Raw genomic sequence first — 23,497 nt, forward strand, 5'->3', positions numbered from 1 at the left:
ATTTCCGTTTGCATGGCTTTTACCATGTCTTGTCCACGCTGTTAAAGTTATTGGAAGTAGAGTAGAGTGTCCGTCGCGTCGAGTCGCAGTAAATCAGTCTGGAAGGCTTCTGCTGGGTCTTGTTTTGTTTTCGTCTCGGCTGCGTCGACTGCGACGCTGAAAATTGAGGCAGAGGCAGTGGGCCAAACGCTTATATTTTTCAGTTTCGGTTTCAGTTTCGTTGGCAACGTGCGCGCGAAAAGACGCAAAAGTCGAAAGAAAAGTGCTAGAAAAACCAGTTGGCCGAGTCCTACGCCGAATTTTGAGAAAAGTAAGAGTAAGATTCACACCGAAAACTTTAGATATACAGAGAGGTACACCTACCAGCTACCCCTGGTACTATGTGTTTTTTTTTTTTTAATTTTTTTTGTACATTTCGAAAAGCACGAGGAAATGGAATTTTCGGTACTTTGCTGTGAATTAAAATTGTTGTTCATATTTTTCGACTACAAGTATTTTCACTGCCTGGGCATTAAACTGCATTATTATTGGCGGCGATGATATCATTTCCAGAGCGAAAAGTCGAAAAAGCGAAACGAACGTGAGTCGCGTTTGCTGAAGGAATGCAGTGGGGAAATATTCTTATCAGCAGACTGCTGGTATGCTTTTTTGTATATGGATTGATTGTTGTCATCTAGGAAACGGCCTAAAGCGGCCTCTTTTATCATCTTTTTCGGCCAACGAGAAATGCGAGGGGCCCAAACAACAACCTGTTGCCCAAGTTGGTTAGCATGCGAATTACACTTTCGCATACCATAATACCATAGGCATGATATCATACCGCTTTTCAGCGGAAATCCGCCGCCTAATCAATATTCGGAATGTATTTTGCTTTATTTTGATAAAATGTCGCACATGGTTCTTGTTATTTTGGCTTTGGTTTCGGTTTTGCTTCGTTTTGTTTTCCGATTTTTTGGTTTCTGGGTTTTGGTTTCGGTTTCGGTATTACGCTTCGGAATTTGGGCCACACCCCTTCCATGCCCCTGGGATATACGATGTATATACATACATATGTATGTATGTATGGACCTCTACCACCTTTGTGAATTTCGATGAGCATCATCAAAATTGTCTGTAAACTATTGCGTCACCGGTGGCGTCATCGTTTTTGGACCTGACTAATGCGCCGCCGATTTTGAGGAAGGTCCAAGTTCTGAAATCCAACCCCATTCCAATTCCCATCAATCGTGTACAAGCACATTTTCGAAATCAGCACATTTCGCTGGTCTGGTTTACTTTTCGCTTTCCTAAATCGTATTCTTCTTTCCTTAGTTAAATAGTATCAAAATAAATGAATCTTTCAAATTTATCTTTACTGCTATGGATGTTAAAAAAGGCTTTTATTCGATTCACGTTTGTTTTAAACCATATATAGAATATATATTTCGAAAAGCAGTAAATTTGACGGTTATCCCACTATCCTTCCGTTTGCTGTTTGTTTTAAGCTCATTATTTGTTACCAAAGCGCTAAACTGGTTTTATTTGTTTGCCTACAATGTTTTTCGGCTTGATTACCAATCGAATCAAATCAGTCAGAGTTTAGTCACAATCAGATTTCCAGATCTGGCATGGAATTTGCGAATACCCTCCATTATGCCCACCCACGGGCATCTGTACACTTAAAGTGTGTGTGTCCCAATTACGAGCGCGGCGCTTTTCTTCAGTTTTCCTTCAGCTTTTCCACAACTAACAGCAGGCAGCAGACCATAAAGTTCATGACGTTTATGCATATGTACATATATGTACATACATATGTACATTATTATATCCAATCCTAGGCGAACATATAGACGTGAGCGATTCCTCCATTTCGTTCGCTGCCGATCCCCTAAAAAGGGGGGAAATTGTATGGGGGGGGGGGGGAGAGTCATGGGGCGGGTTTGTTCTCTCGACGGTCAAGTAAATAGATTTTTCCGATTCTCCCACTGCTTCAATAACGCATTTGGCGCTTTTTCGCCTGCGAGGCCGGCATTGAAAATTGTTTTAAAATTAGACAAAAAGCAAAAATCCAAAACAAATACAAATACAAAAACAGCAACAAATGGATGGCCAAAAATACACAAACATTGTATGGATACAGTGCAGATCGATGGGCGTGGCAAGGGCGTTCGATCTGTAACAGCTGGCCCAAAAGTACAAAAAAATTTCAAAAAAAAAAAACATACCATATGAATTACGATATTCGGGGGATATATGTAAGTGAATCACAGAAAGAAATCATGCATATACATACGAGTATATGTAGCCTGAATCACGAGCTAGCTTGTTCGCTTATCTCTACGAATTTTAAGCATTTAAATAATATGTCCTAATTTATTCTGTATTATTATTTAATTTGTTGCCTTATCAACGCCGTTTTATACGCCTTTATATTAACCACTTGTGCTGTTTTTTGCAGACCCCACCTTTAACCCCCCGAAAAGAACCACCGAAGTAGAGCCAAGATGTCGCACTCAGTGACCATTACCCGCACCACCACCAGCACCACCAACACCTCCTACATTGTCCTGAACACGGGCTATCTAAAGTCCTTCCCCGGAATCCTCAAGTTCTTCGAGCTGGTGCGTTCATACTACCAAAAGGCCATCTAAACTTTTAATTTAATTTAACTACCATTGGTTTTGCGCAGATCATTGGTGCCGCAATCGTGGGAATTCTGGCATACAACTACCAGGACTACCACAGATACTTCAATGGCCAGCAGGATCTGTTCCATTATCTAATGGCCGTTACCTTTATGATAGGAACGTTCTGTTTACTCCTCGCCTGCCTCACGTCGCTCAGCACGGGCGGCATTATTGCTAAGACAATCTATGTAAGTATAATCTTAAAGAGCTTTAAGTTTAGCCAATTTTATTGGTCAATACTTTTTGCAGGAGCTGATTTACCACAGTGTGGCCGCCATCCTGATCCTGGTCTCGTCCACCGTCCTGCTGCTTAAGTTGCGCGACGTGAAGCACGACGCCTACATGGCAGCCGGTGTTCTCGGCCTGGTCAATGCGGTGCTGTACTTCATCAGCGCCTTCCTGGCCCACCGATCCTATCGCGGCATTTAAGCACTAAACCACCCGAAAACCCACCGCCCACTCGGCCATCTCCCAGCCCCTCAGCGAGTGTTCAAGTGGATCAAGCAATCTCAAAGCATTTTGGTCCTTCCCCACATCCAACCATTGTAACCATTGGCCATGCGAAGCAGAAAGAGGAGGCGAGAGCCCAGGGATATACATACATAGATGTAAGGGAAGTGGGTGCCAAGCGGCGGAATCTTTGTTGTACTGTGAAACGTTCTTTGGCGCTAGTTACACTTACTTATACTTTTACCGATAAATACAAACTTTTTTTTTTGTCTCACTTTCTTTTGTACCAAACAGATTGTCATGTATTCGAATAAAGATGTGTGTCTATATGTTTTTTCTAAAGGTGCAGTTTAAATTTTAGCTGCATCATTGTTTTATTTGTGGATTTCATTTTGTAGGCCAGTGTACTTGTAGGATACGATTCGTTTCATTCGATCGGCAAAGTGTTGCATACTTATGGGCCGTACGGAAATGCTAACAGCTGTTAAGTTGCTGTTAGCAAATAAATATGTATTGTTAATCCTTTCGGAAAAACAAATAATTAAAGCCAAGTTAGTTCTATTACCCGTATTTTATATACCATAGCATATCAGCCAACTAAAGAGATCCGTAAATAGACAACACATTGTGGTAATTTTTGTGGTTTTTATTGAATATATTTTAAATTAGTTATCTATAAAATAATTACTATATAATATAATATATAATAGAATTTGCATCTTTGTTTGTCTTCTCATAGAAATAGATTCTCTAAACACAAAAAATCAATTGAAATTACTAATCACTAATAATAATTAAAACACACTTCTCGCTCCATCTGGCGCAGATTTTCTTTTTATATGTTGGTGGCCACAAAGCCCTTTCCTTTAACTACTAATTTACATATACAGTAAACACAAATAAGTGGTTTAGGTGTATTAAAAAAAAAAAATCATAGTAATTAAGAGAAGTACACGCAAGTATTAAATATAAAAGAAAGGGGTAATCGATTACGATAAATTAAGCATTTTTCTTTAACAATTAAATTACCCTCCTTCGATCGCCGACCACACAAACGTTTTGCCTAATAAATACAACTCGTATATCAAGCTTTAAGATATGATTATTGAAAAAAAAAGAATTACATTTAATTATATTCGCTGCTGGCTGCATTTTGCATTCTGCTGGCTGGAAGTATATACAAAAACCGACTTAAAACGAGGAGAACTGGGGAGCTGGAAACTGGATTTGGATCTGGATGTGGATGCGGATTTGGGTCGGCATTGGAATTGGAATCGGGTTAAGGATCGGATAGATGGTAGACGGTTGTCCCTCTAGATGTCCTCCTATATGATCCATGCGGCTCACCTCAAGTTATGTAATGTAATGTATTCTAGGCAACATTTATGCAACGATTTGAACGATTGAACAATTGAACACACACCGAGACACACGATTAACAATTTTGCTTGGCTTGTAACATTCTCTAAATTCTGATTCCCTCTAGGCGAATAACACTGTATGCTATGCTATATGATTGATTATCATCTGATTGATGCACTGATTGGCCGATTAACAAACGCTCTACATAACCAATGGCGGGCACTCAAATGTCGTTTCACTTTACTTTTTGGTACATATATATGCTATGTATAGTCTATATGTGTATGCATATGTATATAGATAATGTAGTTGTATAATTTATGCTAGGCCAAAGGGCTTACTTGTTTGCCTTGTGGGCCAAAAATTGACATTTATATATTCGTTGAAACAATGAACACTATCCTCGCCTTCACTCTTCACTCATCACTCATCACTTCTCTGATATGTCTACCAAAAATTCCGTTGAAATCAGCTTACTCTAATACACCTAACGCTCGGTTCGATTCCTTAATCTTTCATCTCTTTCGTTTAGCTTCATTTTTCCCCTCACATTTCGCATTCTCGTGACTTTATCTAAGTTGTTTTTCGTTTTTCCAGTGTGTGTGGGGTGTGCTGCGGGTCACCCACACACACGGCTGCCACCGAAAAGGTCCAATATTGTAGTTTAACACCACATTTATGTTAACAATTATTAAAAAAAATCCATTTCAATAACTTATAAAACTGTAAAGTTTGGTATGAATATGAAAACTTTGAAATTTTCTTTATCTAATTAGAGGTTTTCACATGGCAACCGTGATCTTGTGGGACACCCAGATGCTAAGGCCATAAAAGAATTATCTAAATTAAGCTCAAATCAAAATCAATGCATCATCGTCGTCGTGCCAGTCTGGCGGATGATCCCCTCTCCACTTCCACTTCCACATCCATCTCCCGCTGCAGCACCAATTCCAATTCCAACTCCACCTCCAATTCCAGTTCAAGTTCCCGTTTCCTATTCCGTTCCATCTCCACCGGTTTCCCAACGCTGATCCTTTTCCGTAGCCATAGCTCCTCAAATCGCCACTCTGCCACCTAGTGATCCTGCAGCTAGGTGACTCGCAGCCACTCCTCTTCTCCTTCTGCCAGTGGGCGGTGGTCGGGGGAGGAGGGTGATGCGTCGTGTTAGTGGTCGTGGTGGTAGCCATGGCAGCTGGTGGTTACATGCAGCACAGAAAGCGATGAAAGAAACTTTTGGCATTGCGGCTGGCCCGGCTGGCCCTTAGCTAACAGATGATACCCTGATCCAGGCTCAAGTTGTTGGTGGCGGCCACGGCAGCGGCATTCTTTGCCGCAATCACCACATGATGATGGTGGTGATGGTGATGGTGGTGCATGTGATGGTGGTGCAGATGGTGGGCGGCACTTGCTGACTTTCCTGAGCTGCTGCTGCTGCTGGCGGAGGAGGTGGCTGTGGCTGTTGCTGGAGCAACGACGCAGTGGCTCGCGGGCGCTGTGCTGCTGCCCAATCGCTGGCTGTGGATCAGCAGAGTGGCGGTGCTGCCGGATGTAGTGGGACTGCTGCCGGGACTTGGGCTCGGATTCGAAGTGCTGCTGCATCCATTCTGTGGCGTCTGCTTCTTGTAGACCGTGGTCAGCGGCTCCGAGGCCCGGCGAATGCTGTTCATTCTGACCGATGTCGTCGTTGGCGAATGCAGACCACTGCTGCTGGTCACCGATCCTCCACTGCGCCGTGCTACTGACGAACCGCTTGAGTCCTCCAGCTGAAATTTCTTCACCAGAGCCTTGACGGACGTGGCCGAGCCATTTGACTCACCCGTCGGCGTCTTGCGAATCACCTTTGGTGTGGTGGGTGCGTCGGGAAACAGTGTGAGTGTGGCCACCACTGTGGCGTCCTCGATGCCATTGGAACTGCCCAGCTGGATGGTGGCAACTGGCTTCTTTACAAACGTGGCCGTATACGTGTTCTCCTTGTCTGAATCCGAGGCTCTTCGCGTTGGCGTCACAATTTGGGTGGGCTTGTGAACGTGACCATTGCTGTTGCTGGTCAGCGTGTGGATGGCTGTGGTGGTCTCGGAGCTGGGACTGCTCTGCAGCTTGCTGGTTGCAATTGGTATCTTGGAGATGCTGCCGCTGCTGTTCGCCCGATGGTGGCCATTGTGCGTCGGCTTGCTGTGCATTTGGCCGGATTTGGCAAGCTGATGCTGCTGGACAGGTTGTTGCTGCTGTTGTGGTGATTCTGTCGCCGGCTTCTCCACGCTCTGTGCCTCCTCCACCTCCACCTGCTCCTCCTCTTCCTCGTCCTCCACATCGTCGTCGTCATCCTCCTCTTCCTCCTCTTCGGCATCGCTCTGGGGCTGCAGATAAATCTGTCTGTCCAGGGAGCAGTCGTCCTTTAACCAAATGTGCTCCAAGCAGCCAGTGGCACTCATGCGATCGCTGTAAGAATAGTTATACAAAGTTACTAATTTAAACAAACTCCATTATAAATAAATATTACTAAACCAACATGCAGTTTGTAAAAATGACAGCGATAAATGACACGTACAGGAAATCCACTGACTGTTTTATGGAGATAGAGAAATTTTGAATTCACAGCAACGGAAGTTACAAATTCCTTTCGTGTTGATCAAGAAATTGTTTAATAGAATCAATTACGTGAGGCAGAAACTTTACATTAATCACTCTTAGGTATATTAATCTGCTGACCACAAAATTAAGAATGAGTTCTGTTCAGGAATTATTCATTTTCAATTGAGAATTATTAACCAATACTTGGATTTCATTTTAGATTTGAGACAGTTTAGTAAATTCATAACATCAGTAGTTTCCCAGTGCTCGCTCATAAGCTGATAACTGATGATAAACTGCAAACACAAAACCGACACTTACTTTGGCTTAATTCGCAATGCGCGACGGATAAAGTCGATGGCCACCGGCGAGACGCCGCCAAAGAGGTTGTCCGGAAAGGTAAGGGCGCACTGCGAGATGTTAAGGAAGGTCTCCTGCTTGGTGTCGCCGCCGAAGGGCGAGAATCCGGATAGCAGCACGTAGGTGAGCACGCCCACCGACCAGATGTCCGTCAGCAGGGACAGCGGCTCGTATTGCAGCACCTCGGGGGCCACGTAGTCCGGTGTTCCGGCCATTTCCCGCACATTGATGCCCTCGCACACCACCCGCGAGATCCCAAAGTCGCACAGCTTCAATCCATCTGTTGTGGATGTACAATCGATTAGTACAAGGCATTCATTCATCTACTTATTTGTTTTCAATGAGAATACGCACCTTCTATGCGCTCGCCGGCGAGCAGGATGTTCTGCGGCTTGAGGTCCAAATGGGCAATGGAGCGATCGTGCAGGAACTTCAGGGCCTTGAGCACCTCGCGCATGCAGTGGCGGGCCTGCGCCTCCGTCAGGCACTCCTCGTTGTCCAGGATCGTCTGCAGCTCACCACCAGTGGCCCTGCAACACGAAATGCATTTAGATTCGATTTTCGTATGCGAAACAATAGCGTTTACTTACAGCTCCAGCAGGAGTGCTGTGTCCGAGCGCGTCTCGTGGACGGCATTGAGGTTGACGATGTTGTCCTCGCCCTCGCAGAGCATCAGCACCGCGATCTCGTGCTTGATCTCCTTGTCGCTGCTCTGCGCCCGGCGCCTCCGCTTCAGGAACTTTGCCGCAAAGTGCGAGCCCGTGTTCTTGTGAATGGCGCGGCGAACGGCGGCGAATTTGCCCCTGCGAATGGAGATGGGAATGGTTTGGGATTAGAGTAGCCATTGGTTTCTGTTACGACCAGCCCACACAGTGCGTGAGCCAGCTGCGATCATTTTTCATTCATAAGTTAAGTGGATTTGGGCCGAGTTGCGGTGAGAAGAAGGAGGAACGCTGGTCAGATAATTAACACTACACGAAAAAGCTCAAAGTCCCCAAAATGTCTGCATTTGCTTTGAATCTAGGCAATGTTATTCCTTTGCTTAGAGGAATTTTCTAAACCTTTGATATACGGAAATATTTGTAATACAAAATTGGCAATTTTAATGTTTAACAATATACAGAATATACGGAATATTCAAATTGTTTTTTTTTTGTAGTGCACAAATCGAACGAAAAGTGACTCAACGCGACGCCTTTTGACAAAGTACGTGCCATAATGAAGCAATTGCGCTTCCGGCAACAGGCAAACTACTAAACAACTAAAACAGCAACGCTATTGCCAACACTTAAAGCAACACAACAACTGGCGAGCCGATGCGATGCGATGCGGCAGCCAGAACAGGAGCCAAGCCAGAGCGGTGGCCGGAGGAAAGAGGCTTTGTTGACAAAGCTGGCATACCAAATAGTTGACCAGCTGCTTCTCGTTCTGGGGCCTCCTCCTGCCCCTTTGGGAACCCCACCACCCACCACCCACCTCATCCTCACCGCAGCCAAGAAGACGATCACGCAAGCCTCGATCGGTTAAATGGGTTGGGGAATGGGCAATGGGTAATGGGTAAAAGGGAGGCGCACTTGCTTCGCTCACAACCCATTTCAAATACTCTTAGTACCAGGAGAACGTTTAATTATCGATATTCTCGATAATAGCCATGTTCTATACGACTACTACAATTATTGGCACTTATTTAGGCCACTTAAACGAAATGATTTAAGTAAGTAGGCTTAAGACTACTTAAAACATTAAATACAAATGAAGCTAAAATTTAATCGTTGGTTTTGTCGATTTTTTCGATAAGTTTAAGATATTGCGATAATTTATTTATTTAAATGTATTTGTCTAAAAAGGGAAGTTAAAGCATACGTATAGGCAGTTTTCAATCATAGAAAGCGTGCAATATAAAAATTCCCACAGATTGGTTCTCAATTTTGATAGTCGCCCGATGTGGTCCATTGGCGTCACTTAGCTAATGAGCTCCTACGATCCCAAAAAGGGGCTTTGGCTGGCCATCAATAATGAGTAGCGCTTGGACGTCGTCGCCTTTGCCGGACTGGTTTTCTAATTGCCCCCTCTGGCGGAGATGGCCCCCACCTGCCCCTTTTGTGGGGGGGGGGGAGGTGCTGTCAAGTTCTGTGTCTGCGTTCCGGCAGCCAAAGTTCTGTGGACCCCCGCCCCCCTTCCTGGCTCACTAAACTATTCGAGCCCCTGGTAACTGTCGCTGTCTCTTTCTCTGACATTGACAGCGGACAGACGACAACAACAAACATTGACTTGGACTCGGGCGCTCCTGTCTTTCTATGTCTATTTGCACTCCCGCTTTCTCCAGCTCCTTCAGTGACAGTTGTTGTCTGGTCTTACAGAGAAAGAAAAGTCTGGCCAGAACTATTTAGGCAATATTTTCTGGGATTAATGCTTAAACGAGAATATAGACTGTGCGATAATCTCATATGATAATGATTATATTCAATAGTGTTACTAGCTACTACTTACTTACTACCTCAGTGTTACTAGCTTTAGTTTTTAATCTTAGTATACTAATTAGTATCATTTACAGTTTTTATTGCAGTGCATCCATGACTAGAATCGGCTGCCGTGTTTAGCATTTGGGCCAGTCTGCAGTCTACAACTAAACAAACAACACAACATGCCTGTGTAGTGTAGTGTTGCGGGTCATAAAATAAAAGTTGTCCCGGCATCAAATTGAAATATTTAAAGCCTGCAGAGGCAACAGTAACAGCAACAGCAACAGCAACAGCAACATGAACATATGGAATATGGAAGGAAGTCTGGGCCACAACTCAATTTCGCAATGGTTTCGTATTCATGTTTTTCGTTTGATTTAATTAGCCAGGCGATTTGCATACGCGATGAGAATAAACAAAATGCAACAATGTTGCGGGAACCTGGGATCATGTGGGAACATTTTTCTTTTTTCTGGTGTTGGGGGGCAATAAGTTTGCCTGTCCGCATATAAGGACTATTTTTATGCAGGCTAGAGGGTAATTAAATGAGGTGTATTGCTATTACTGGTCATATAATTAGATGCTAGCCCATGATTAATTCAATTCGAAATGCCCCGGTTTATTAAACCCACTTGCGACAGGGTATCAAGTGTTTCGACCATCCACAGCAGTCGCAAGTTGTGGCTGTGCATTAACATAAATTTTAATTAAATTACAATTTTTGCACTCCTCACTGGCCGGCAACAACAGAAACATTGCCTAATTGGGCAAGGTCTTCTCTGATCGTAATAAAGTTATTGCCCTCTTCTACTCTCCTTTTTGGAATTTTATCTGCTCTTCTGTTTCTGTTTTTATTTCTTTATTTCTTTTATTTTTTTGTGGATTTTTTTGCTCATTGCTGGTCGTCCGTTACGTAAGACAGTTGAAATGCTTTTGGCACGACTTTTTTGATTGGATGGACATTTTTTAAGGGATTTTTCAACTTGATTTTGTTTACAGTTGGGAGATGACAAAGCCATAACTTAAAGTTAATTCTTAGATACGAAAAGAAATAAATCAAGTATCAAATATAATAAAAAGAGTAATGCATTGTGACTTTTTATCCTATTTAATTACTTGCCTTTTCGAATTCATTATTCTGACAGCAAGTGTTTTTCGTATGGGCACTAAAAAGTGTCCAGCACTTGGTTAACTGAACTTTAAAAGGTCAAGCCCGATGACGATGATGATGATATAGGGGCAAAATACGGTGGCTATAGCCGAGAGTTCATGGTTGATCGGTTGCGTAGAACTAAACTGGACACACCCACGCAGCTCTGCCCTTTTTTTTTTGTTTTTTCCTATTTTGTTGTACTTTTGAAAGCTCTCGACAAAACATAATAAATAAATAATAAACGCTTTATAAACAGATTGCCAAAAAATTCGAGTGTGAATTTTGTTTGATTTGAAGTGGTGTGGAATCGGAGAAGATTCTAAAATTGGTCAGCTTTGGCGTTTTTTTTTTGGCTTTTTGTTTGATCGCCTCAAATGATCGTCAATTGATCGGATCTACATACAGACATGGCATATACAGCCCGCCCCTTTAACCCCTTAAATGCTGATTTCATGATTCGATCCACCGAGAAGAGAGGAAACGACAAGACGAGACTCAAACAACTCAACTGGAGATGGAGACTCTAAACCGAGGGCCAAATAAGGTGGCGTTTAAAAACGCGCACAAAACGCGGCGCGTGCACGTGTCAAGATAATGCCAGCGGGATTATAGAAAGAGGGGGGTTCGGTTGCGAGGGAGATTTGTGGGGTTAAGACTTGATGATGGAGGCTCCAACCAAACACACAAAAAAAAAAAAAACCCAAAAAAATACTGCGCAATATTTACATTGCCCTTTTCCAGTCATTTACCGCCAGGCTGAGAGATCGAAAAACAATAAGCAAAAAACGCCAGAAAATTGGGAAAATAATCGTAAATGTTGCAAAAGTTTTGTGTTTGCCGAAGGTGGCGATTGAAGATGCCCAGAAAGGTACCGTAAACAATTCATTGATTTATTTACTTACCATTTAATATTGCCCAATCGCGGGAAAAAGAATGGTACTTTGTTAACTTCTTTTTGTTTATAATGAGAAGCTCATCAACATAATGCTTTCGAACTTGGTTTTTTTTTTTGCTATTATTCAAAGTGCCTTTTATTTAAACATTAAATTTTTGTGAATTTTCCGATGAGTGATCTGTGTGATGGCTTTTTCGCTTGACTCTCTCCCTCGTAAAACAAATCACCCGCAAAAATGTGCAAATAATTTTCAAGTACCCCCTCGTCTTCCTTGTGGCCCGTTTGGATTTTTGTTTACTCGCGCGGCTCAATTAAATAAACAGGCACACACGGAGAGCCAGAAAAGCGTTGCCTCTTTAATTTTTCCTTTAGCAGATTGCAGATCGAATTGTTTCATTCGGTTTCTTTATTCGTTTTTTTCTTTTCTTTTTGATTGTTTATGGCATTTTAATTGTTTTCGCCTTTCGCTGGGGCGCTCGTGTTTACGCATTCCACCTCTTGAGCGGGTCAGTTTTGGTTTTTGCTTTTGGTTTTGGTATTGGTATTGGTTTTGGTTTAGTTGTTTAGCTTTTTGACTTAGTCGGTGGACTAGCGATTAGGCAAATATGTAAACCAAAATCCAAACAAACAAATAAAGGAATAAACAAACCAGCAAATAGAACACATCAAACAGAACAGCTAGCAGCTGCAGTCGATTGGCAAATCGCATTGAGATCGTTGTAATTTCAAAACTCCCCCACATTTCGATCCAATCATTTCGATTCTAAATCCAATTCCAATTCCGATTTCAATTCCCATTCGAATGCTAATGCTAATGCGATGCAATGCGATGCGATGCGGAACAATGTCACCAGCATTCATTAGCTAATTGGGAATTGCAAATTGTGAATTTAAGAATTTGTTTTGTTAACAAGGTGCAAATTGTTAGGCGGGTGCTGTTTGTTCTATAGCCAAAAGGTTAGCCAGTCGCCCAAAAGCGGCAAAATGATCATGGGAAATGGCTGAAGTATTCGATTCATAACGATTTTGAAGGTTTTGCGCTTTCCCATTCGCTTTAATTAAATAACAATTATGAGAGTTTCAATAGTATGGTAATTATAGTTTGCGGACTTTGGTGTTACAGTTATATACAAATAGTGGGCCCAATTTAATAGCAAAGTAATTGGCTCAATTTTGTATTTAATATATTGTAATTGCTTTCTTCTATGCATTAATCAATTTCTGATGTCCCTTTAAATTTATATAGTTTAGTGTGCTTTATCCCATCCCATGTCATTTTTAAACCAACAACTTGAGCGCCATTTGGTTGCATTTTGAGGAATCGGTCTCTTGAGAAGTCTGGCTATATACCTTTCCAGGTGCCCAGATATTTCCTTCTTGTGGCTTTACAATAACATTTTTGCAACTTGCACTTCTCGGCGGCCTGAAGAATTTCAGCTTCCTCTTCTTCGTTTGGCCAGCATCTTCGACGTTTTCTTTTCTTTTCTTTTCTCGAGGTTTTTCTTTTCTTTCCCTTTTTTTTTTATTTCTGCCTTTGATGGTCTGGGCCCAAAGTGCATCTAAGTGTTGTTGTTGCTGTTGGGCTGGATGGATGCTTTTAGCACAGTGCAGCGAAAGAAAAGGACAGGTATGTGCACATGGAGCAGAAAGAGAGAGAGACGGCGAGTGCAATGAACCAGGAGTGAAGTGCAGAGTGGAGTCATCATCGTCATCGTCATCCACGTCCTCATCGCCCCATGCCCATACCCATACCCACACTATACCCATACCCATAACCATTCCCATCCCCATCCCCATCCACATCCACATCCCCATTCCCAATCACATTTAACGTCAGGCCAACTAATAGTTTTCTTTTTTGACTGACTGTTTGAAAGGTGACTAACGAGACAAGAGACATTCATGCACACAGCAAAAAAATGTCACTGAAATGCTCAACGAAAAGCCTATCCGAAAAGGATATCTCTCTATGTAATAATCAAAAAAATAAACGAGTATCTTTAAAAGAACCTTAATAAAAACAATATAAAATTCAACATTATTAATATAATTACTATATATTTCATTATATTTTATAGCTGCGCTTGTTTTTTCAGTGTGCTGGATTGCTTCTAATGTGACAATTAAATTTGTCAGGAAATCCAAGCAGTGCGAAGAATGTGTGCAAGCAGTGCATTGCCCAGAGGAGAAATGCAAGAATGCCGCGCAAAAAAGACAGCCTTCGGGCGAGCGAAAGAGACAGACCGTCGTACTTACACATGCACATGGTACATATATGGTATATGTTGTATGGAGGAGCAGCGCTGACACGATGAGGGCCCATGCGTCACGATAATATTATTAAGCTGCAGGGCAGCCAGTGCATCCACAGTGCTGGGCACGAGAGTGGTGGGAGATGAAGGGAGGATGGGATGGGATCCCTGGAGGCGGAGGATGGGGAGACAAGCCTCTTGTTATGCAAATAACAACACAAGACAAGCACCGAAGCGGTGGACGGGGCAGCGAGGTGGTTCTGATTAGGTTTTTGACCCACAAAATGTCAACAAACCAAGGCAAGGGCAGTTTCCTCTAAAGGGAAAACGTATGTTACAGACGGGGACAAGCGACTAGGTCTGAGTATCGTGTCGAACCACAAGGATAAGTCTATATTGTAAGCAACAAAAGGAATCTCAAAGGAGAGGTCACTTTGCCCAAAAAGGTATGAATTAAAAATACAAATTAAATGCAGTATCCATTTTCGTGTTATTAAATCTTTTCAATTGTCAGGTAGATGTATCTGCTCACTTTTTTTTTTTTGAAAATTGGTGAGCCATCTAAGAATTTAATCGCGTCTTTTCATTTTTGCTCGGCCTTTGTCCAAATCATATTTCATTTCCCGTTTGGCTTCAGCTATCAGAATAAATCACAGATCGAAACCCACTCGAATATACGATTTTGCATTATACTGTGCGATGATTATGATATTGAATTGGCTTTTCGTCGGGCACTTTCGAATTTGCAAATGGACATCAATAATTTCCGTTAAATGTGCCAATTGTTAATGCGTCTTAGAGACCCCGGTTGGTGGCTTTTTTCGACGATCGCTTGGCCATTTTTGGTCAGCTTAAACACAAAAAAAAAACGACTATGACTGGCGAAGCGGCAAAAAACGCGCACAAATCGCGTGGGCGTCGCGCGCGCTTTGTTTTTAATTGTGGACAAATTTGGTCAGAGCTTAAAGGCAAGCAAGCGCGTGTGTATGTTTGCTTGTGTGTTTTTAATTCATTTAATAATTTTGCGTTCATTTTTGCTGTTATTCGAGTTTGTGTTTGAGTATTGCCATAGTCAAGGATTAATTTCTTTGTGTTATTTCATTAATTTGCAGCTTTGTTTGCTCTTGGCACACACATAAAACACAAAAGACAAAAACGCAGAACACATGACAGACAACATGCTCTGCATTTTTTGCGCCTTGCATTTGGGATTTTGCATTATGCATTTCCTTTTCAATTAAGAGCGTGTCAAAGCCCCCGAGACGAGGGTTTGTCAACAGGGACAGGTTCATAATCGGGTGTCCTGGGTGCTTTTGTTGTTCCTGCTTTTGTTTATATTTAATTCATGTTTTTTCCTCCTGTTTTTTTTCCTGTTTTTCTTATTTTGTTTATCTGCCCGTGCGCAGAGATTTTGCCTTCGCTTTAAGCACTTGACATTATTACACACAAAAAAAATCGCACACTCATATGCAGACTCATGCAAAAGAGCCTGCAATGTAGGTGGTGTAAGTACAGTAGGTGCCAAAAGTAAGGGATCTCTAGGAGCCCACTTAAATAATATTTCATCCATATTATTTCATGTGAACATAGTTAAGACGTCATGGCAAATGCCAATCGATGTTGGACGTAAATGTATGCAAATGTATATTTGATTCAGTAGGAGAAGCGCTGAATTAATATTTGGCTAGCCGATTTCCATTCGAATGTTAATTGGAAATCATAAAAATAAATATTTGATAGCCTTTACCTTTGCCTTTGCCAGGTCCGAACGTAGACTTTAGCCACCCACTGTACAGTATCCATGCTATTCTAGGCTCACAGCATGCAGTCGTATCCTTTTTTCCTTTTCACCCACTTCTACACCCATTTCTGTTGCTGTTTCCGTTTCCATTTCCCATTTTCCACTTCAGCTTGACACATTCATTCAGTCAGTCAGTCAACGGAAAGAGAGGGCCATACGTGGCTAGAAAGAGACAGTCGCTGGGCCATCGACACCCACTTGAAAATGTGTCAGGCTCGTTAGCTTAGTTGGTTTGGTTTAACCCCTGTTTGTTGCCTTTACTTGCATATATCCCTTTTCTGCTTCCGTTCGCTCACCTATTTTCGAGCTTTCACAGCGATTTTTAAGCGGCTTTAATTATGATAAATTAGCTTAGCAATTGCCAATTGGCTGATATGGCACACACAGCTGCCTGCTGCCTGCTGCCTGTTTCTCTTGCTCTACTCCCCACTTCGATTTCTGTCGCTGGATCCACAGTCAGTCGCCCCCAGTTCCCCAGTCGTCTCACACAATTGATCTGAGTTGGCTTTTGGCCTGCCTGATATCCTTGAGCTGCCAGTGGCTATTTCATTTCATTTCCATTTGTATTTTTCTCTGTATCGACTGTGATTGGCTGGCCATTGATAAGACGACGCATTCCACGAGTTCTTTGGAGCCGGATCACAAGACATGTTGACTTGTTTAGCGACTGTCGACTGTAGTTGATTGCAGTCGAGTGCGAAAATTGAAAACGAACCTAGTGCTGGGCAGTGAACTGTGAAACTTGTGGAGCCGCGGTTTTAGATTCAATGCAAGTTCCAAATATGGAGTAGGAGTAGTAATAAGGGCTTATGTATATCATTCTTATTTATTGTATTTTAAGGGCTAATCTTGGACTTTTCCAACCCAAACTCCACGGGGGAACTAGTTCCCAGTTGTTCTCCAGCATCCAGCACCTAGCATCGAACACTCCACAAAACTCCCATTCCATGTGGCAGCTGTGGGGCTAATCTCGGGGCACATGCCACCAGACAAAATGAATTTATTGGCAGCCCCAAGAATCACAGCACCATGGACAAAAAACAAAGTACAAGAAAATGAGACTGCAAACAACATTGCGATTTGTTTGCCGATATATGTAAGTATGTATGAATTCATACATATATATAGTATGTGTATGTATGATTGTATATTCTTGCACTCACATATGTTGACCTTGCCAATGTAAAGAATAAGGCGCCCAAGAAAGGGAAGACGAATCGAAGAGCCATATCTCTTTGGCTCTCCAGTAGAATATCATCGCTCGTTCCTGGGGCTGGAAATCATTTTGTCGCCGTTGTCCGTTGGACACGTAAAAACTGCTGTCGCGGGTTGCAGATAGCACGAAGTGCACGGAACACGCATTTAACATATTGTATATGGTGTACTGTACGTGTCATCGGTGCAATCAAGGCCTCGACTCATGCCCGATGCAACCAGAGAACGATATAATGCCCTTGCAGGGGTGGTGTATTGCACAGACCGCACTTCGAGGGTACTAGTTCCTAAAATCGGAGAGGGATTACCTTGCCCCTTCACCAGAAGAATCATACTTATGCTGTTGAACAGTAATGCACATACAATGCAATTTAAGCTATGATCAACTTTGTCCGTATCGCTTGTCCGTTAGTTATATATTCTATATTCTAATGGACAGCAAACAATGTCCTTAAATCCTATCTCCTTTGCTTGATTCATTTAATAAATACATCTCAGCATTGTTTGTATTTAGCATTTGACCATGATTTTTGAATGTTTGCCGAAAATCGTGTTTCTACCACTATAAATATGATTATTTTGATCATAACATTCGAAGTATTGGTCCAAATATGGAATGTCACACCTCGTTGAGTTCGTAATTAAATTTCCAATCGAACTGTGTTTTCAAAAAAAATTATATTTTTGAAAATTTTTTTTTCAATTTTTGACCATGATTTTTGAGTTGTTGACGAAAATCGTGTTTTTGCGAGTATAAATATCAGTATTTTGATCATCTCCACAATACGACATAGTTTAAGCCACCATCAAGTTAATTCATTTGGCCAAAACTTGATTCTGCTTTATATTAATGTACACATTAATCTCAGAGGGTATTTAAAGCTTCAGCTCGCTTCAACTCGAAGGTACATTTATTTTCTTCTCAAGTTTATGCTCATTTATGTGGCATGTTTTATTTTTTGTTTTCCTGTTATTATTGTCGCTTCTTCGATATGCGGATATGCAGCAGGAGATGAGGAATTATAAAAGAAAGACGGGCTGATTTTGCATGCAGGGCACAGCGAGAGATGGGAATTTCTTAGGAAATCCAACTGGCAGTCACCACAAATTATGATTTCTCGTGTTTAATTGTCGTGGCAGCTGGCGACGAAGGTCGCAGTCCGGTTGTTGTTGTTTTCTTTAAGCCGCTTAAGAGGTTACATAAAAATCGGAATTGAAACTGAACCAAAAATAAAAAATAAAGCAGAAAAATACGAAAAAAAACCATATATATGTATATATAAATGAGGAAAATAATAACAATAGCATTAAATGATATGTGGACTAACGGCGTAAACTAGTTTTATTTCTTGGTTAATTCGACTGGTTTTCGCGGCACAAGAAAAGCGCAGAGAAAGGGTTTTCCTAGAAGAGAGTTGCTCAAGTTCGAGAATTAAGTCAAGTCCCCAATTTGTTACCCCCTTCTTCAGTCAACTGGTTTTCTTTTCGTTTGGTAGGCCGCGTGATTCATTTGTGTTTGTGCATGGACATGTATGTTTATATTTTATTTAAAGAGAGGGGGTTAAATACGAAATAAGTTGGTTAAATCAACACCTTGGGCTTAGCCCTTGACCTCAACTGCAATTTGATGCATTTTCTGGGCTTTTGGACCTTTCCCTTTGGCCGGCTGGATGATATGGCGGCATTGCTGTTATTTCTGTTGCCTTAGCTGTCATTAATACTTTGACTTTGGCCTTTTGTGGTTTAACATTATCCAAACAAAACGCTTTGGCACCCACAAAAATACGAGAGCTTGGAAAAAAAAAAAGATTGCAGTTGATTGACAGAATTGGGACGACAACAAAACTCTTACATCGTGTGGCACATAGCAACAATATATAAGGCGAACAAAAAAAATAAAATAAATAAAGTAAGCATTTGAATTCTGCATGCGTGAAACCCAGCGAAGCGTTAAAGTTCAAAGCGTTGGATTACACGACAAAGTGGCAAAGAGCAAAAAAAAAAAAAAAAAAAAAAACCAGGGGCGACTAGGGGTTAAACCAAACTGGGTGGGGGTGTCTGCCTTGGTTTTCGCTTTGGTCCAATACAAAAAACACTCATGCAAATGCAGTAGACCAATCAACCCACTCGCGGTTAAGGTTAACCCTTGAAAGCTCAAGATTTCTCAAAATGCGGTTTTCAAAAGACCAAACTCCAAACATTTGCGATCACATCATGAAATCAGCGCGAAGACTACGAATCTTCTGACTCGATTAACGGCTGAGCAGCAATCCTTCCCTCTGCCAATCCGATGATGATTCATCGACCAGGAACGCATCACCTCCTCAGATTCTTCATTCAAGTTTTATCTTCTCGCCGAGAGGCAGCGGAATGAGTCACACAGTTCAATTAAACGAAAAGGCGGGAAAGATGGCCAGGCCAGCAAAAGAGTCGGGAATATTGGCACGAATTTTGTGTTATTGAGTTTAGAAAAGGATGATGATTGAATATCATAACTTTTCTAAAAATGATCATATTGCTACATAAATAACTGTTCTGTGCATCTTTTAACTTCTTGGCAATCCATATTTAGACCATTACTTTACGTGTTTTGGCCAAAGTTTGCCGTCCCCAACAAAAATGAATGTAGTAAATAATTGTATAAAATTATTTAATTTATTTCCTGTTTGTCGCTGAGATATTTTTAATTTTTTTTTTTTTGTATATATTTTAGCTAAGAGCAGTTCCGCTCTCAATTGAATGCTAGTCAATTATGCTAATTTGCCTCCCCGCTTTTCTTTTTGTTTTCTAGAGCTCTTCTTTGCCTGCTGCTTGCATTTCTCTGGGAAAAAGTGGAAATGTTTTCACACATGAATGCGAATGCATTTTCTGACGACAAGGGGGGCGACGGCACAGGGGCGCATCGAAAATGGGGGTGGGGTAGATTGATGGGGGAGTGCAGTCGATGGTGGATGGGCAGTGGGAAAAGCGGGGGAGGGGGGTTTACAGCTTACAGCCGCCAAGCATTGAAAGTTTTTTCTTTTTCCATTTTTCCCTGCCACTGCCGGCAAGGCAAACGTTTTGATGAAAACTCGTTTTCCACAGCAGTTCGCAGTGGGAAAATTGTGGGAAATTTCATGGAAACAATTTTTTCGTTGCTAAAGTGGGAAAAGGCGAGACAGAGACGGCGACAGAGGGAGAGACAGAGAAGGAGAGCAAGATTGTGCAGTGGCATAAATGAAATACAAAAGCTCCATTTTATAGAGTAAATTTAAGTCTCCAAATTCTTCGCATGCAGTAGCAAACTGCCCATTCGACCGATTCTTCAGTCTTTCTTCACTCTGTTGCTTTTTTAAAGGTTCTCACGTCTCGCTGAATCAAAGATATATATATGTATATGCCCAGCACTCCCCATTAGCGTGTCTGGAGATCTTCAATCCCCAGCCTAATCCCGTCTACAATTATAGAGAAAATGAATCCATTGAGGGGTTTGTAGAACGAGGGGTACGATTTCAGGGATTTGAAAAGAAACTTCTTGGGGATTCTTTGCATGCTTACATTGAGCGTACAATTTGATTCTCTATTTCGATTACCCTGTTGGTCAAGGGTAATCACTATTACTATACAACTTCTCTCATGGATGACATCAAAGAATTTATGATTGCCATGTGACTTCATCTTACAAACGCTAAATTCAAATTCATTATACTTGCACATCAATCTATGAAATCGGTTGTGCTAACAATGTGACGATTATTATTTTCCCTATCTCAGCTCATAAATCAAAGCTAGAAAATAAAATAGAAGAGACAACAAACGAAAATCTTTAATATGTAAATGTTGATCGTGTTAAAACTGTTAATAATAATAATAATAATCAACAAACTGCATTATGAGCGTAAACTTGGCACTACTGGCCGCCAAAGTGGAAACGAAATGCAAATGGAAAACTAATGAAAAGCTGCCACTCAAAAGAAAATGTGGGGAAAAAAATGCATATATCGTTGTTTCATTTTTTTTTTTTTTTTTGCGCTCACATTAGAGAATTAAATACGAAAATAATCGAATCGAAATCCAAGCACGCAAAGCCAGTCTGCAGATTGGTAGAAGGGAAGGGGGAACTAGCCGGATTGCCTTGGCCAAGTGAAAGAAAGAGTTGAACAGAAATAAATAAAACCCGCCTCGCATGTGAGCGACAAGGGGAAAAGCCGTGGAAAAGCGGTGGAAAATGTCTAGAAGAGCCAGCCATTGGGGCCATGCAAATGCCTGCATTTAAGCGATGGGGAAACACACGAATAAAAATGAAATGATGGTCCGAAATGGTTTGTTTATCGATGACGAGCATTACAAATAAGACCTTATCAAATAAAAGCAGCTAATCGGAATGGTTATCTATCCCCAGTATCGGAGGCATCAAAAATGCATTAAATACGCGCGGATCGGCAGAAAAAATATAAAATGTAGATTATGGCAATGTCTGGGAATGCTGGGAATCAGTCAGTGCAGGTGATAATACTTAGAAAAAACGTGTTAAAGCCTTTATGTGAAAGATCAATGATAACACTTCATTTTCGATATGCTTCAAGGGAGATAGAGCACACTTAAGAAGGTGCTTAGAAGTAAACCCTTCAATTCGATTGTAATAAATTATAGTTCTAAGCCTTTATCTCTTTGCGTTCATCTTGGTTTTTTTACGCTCGCATATAAAGGTAAATATGGTCTGTAATGAATTTTATTATTGTTCTCATCGAAATGAGTGGTGTCTTTAATCCCTGACGAGGACATTCGTCGATTTATTTATAACTTCTAGCCATGAACCCATAGCTTTTATCCCCACAGATCTCTCTTTCTATATATCATGGCGATGCTGATTTTTATTTAGTCATACCACCACACCTTGCGTGTGTGAAATAAACAATTAATTGGCAATTAATTATTTTTATAACTTTTTAAGCAGCAGTCTCCTTCGCCTGTGTGTAAATATTTTTACAGTTTTACGAGGAAGTAGTAAATGGAAAAATACAAAATAACAAAAAGAGTAATACCCAAGATGGTAGCAACGATATTAGACCGAAACCTCAGTGCAAAGTTGTAATTTTTTTTGTGGCTCTTTTTATTTTTTTTATTTTTTGGGGCCGAAAAATGGGTCAAACATGTGACGCTGAAAATGCAAGCTTTTACTTTACAGGTTTGCAGCATCATGGCAACCGGCTAACCCAGGGACAGGAGGCAAGGGGGATCCAGAAGACGGGGGGCCGCCAAAGGGGAATTGGAGAAAGGGGCATGCAATATATAAATACAAATTCAGGAGGGGGAAAGAAAAAAAAAACTGACTAAAAGAGGGGTTTGCTCTCGTCTGGTGGTCGAGTGAAAAGTGAAGTTTCATTTCGGTTTCAGCAACTTTCCTCTCCTTTGGTGGGTGGTTTCCGCCCGTCCGAAGCGAAAGAGAGAGCAACACCGCGCCAGAGGGAGACGGCAGCATGGAAGCAGGATTCCAGAGATAGAGAGAGTGGGATAGAACTGAATATCTCAGAGTTTTTGCTAATTATTTATTTTACTTATTTAAAAGTTATTTCATAACCCCTTTGGGATCACGCACCCATCTCTAAGGCTCGACTTGGCATTGGACTCATTTTGGTTGCAAGGGCGCAAAGTCTTTCTAGTGGAAAGCATTGATGGGGGGCACCGCATTAATGCCCAGCACGTACACCCCTATTGCCCCCGCCCCTGTACAAGCACACCACGATCCACAAGCCAATTGCAGCGGAAGAAGAGCAGCCTAACACAGGGGCGTAGTTAAATAATATAAAAAATATACTAAGAGAGCGGTTGTTTTGGCAGAAATCCTTTCAGTTTTACCACAGAAGACTGGTAAATGTTTTTGAAACTAATGTTTCGGTTAATATGGGTATATATATTTATATATATGTACATTAATTACAAACTCCCTCTAGACTACGCCCATGTGGCAAGGGAGCGACATCAGGCGTTGCATTTTTATGATTCTTTTATACTATATATACATTTTGTTGTTTTCTTTTTGGAGGGGAGCAAACAAAACGAGGTAAAATCATGCGTAAAGATTTTTTTATACAAGCATGTGAATGATTCTATTTGTATGACTACTTCCGCTAGAAAGAGATGGCCTCAGCCAAAGAGCAAAAGAGCAAGAAAGCAAAGGGAGCAGAGTGAGGGAGTTGGAGTATACACTTACAATGCTGACCACCTAAATGGGCCAGGAGGAATCAAAAAGAACGAAGTAAAGAAAAGGGGAAAAGGATTTGTACCCCAAAAGAATTTAAATTAACTCTTTTTGGACACATAAAATCAA

The 23,497-nt window shown here is 41.5% G+C and overlaps 2 protein-coding genes across 4 annotated transcripts in view; one reads left to right on the top strand and one right to left on the bottom strand.

Annotated features, from left to right (window-relative positions):
• Positions 1–161: 161 nt before the first annotated feature.
• On the top strand, positions 162–3,458 carry LOC120456563. 2 transcript variants are annotated; one of them, XM_039643443.2, is made up of 4 exons: positions 162–310; positions 2,438–2,600; positions 2,669–2,854; positions 2,916–3,458. In XM_039643443.2, exons 2-4 carry the CDS (start codon positions 2,484–2,486, stop codon positions 3,093–3,095), a joined length of 483 nt encoding a protein of 160 aa, XP_039499377.1. In that variant the 5' UTR covers positions 162–310; positions 2,438–2,483; the 3' UTR covers positions 3,096–3,458. The 2 variants fall into 2 exon arrangements, with proteins under 2 accessions (XP_039499377.1, XP_039499378.1); XM_039643444.2 differs by having other exon boundaries at positions 226–316.
• A 2,141-nt stretch (positions 3,459–5,599) lies between these two features.
• Positions 5,600–23,497, bottom strand: part of LOC120456556 (death-associated protein kinase related) — a 52,740-nt gene continuing 34,842 nt past the window's right edge. For both annotated transcript variants that reach the window (XM_039643435.1, XM_039643436.2), the window contains exons 3-6: positions 8,000–8,212; positions 7,764–7,939; positions 7,371–7,689; positions 5,600–6,917 (exon numbers count right to left, since the gene is read on the bottom strand). In XM_039643435.1, the coding sequence (XP_039499369.1) occupies positions 5,744–6,917; positions 7,371–7,689; positions 7,764–7,939; positions 8,000–8,212 (1,882 nt within the window). In that variant the 3' untranslated portion in view covers positions 5,600–5,743. The remainder of the gene's footprint in view (positions 6,918–7,370; positions 7,690–7,763; positions 7,940–7,999; positions 8,213–23,497) is intronic.

The sequence above is a fragment of the Drosophila santomea genome, chromosome X, assembly GCF_016746245.2.
Source record: "Drosophila santomea strain STO CAGO 1482 chromosome X, Prin_Dsan_1.1, whole genome shotgun sequence".
NCBI lineage: Eukaryota > Metazoa > Arthropoda > Insecta > Diptera > Drosophilidae > Drosophila > Drosophila santomea.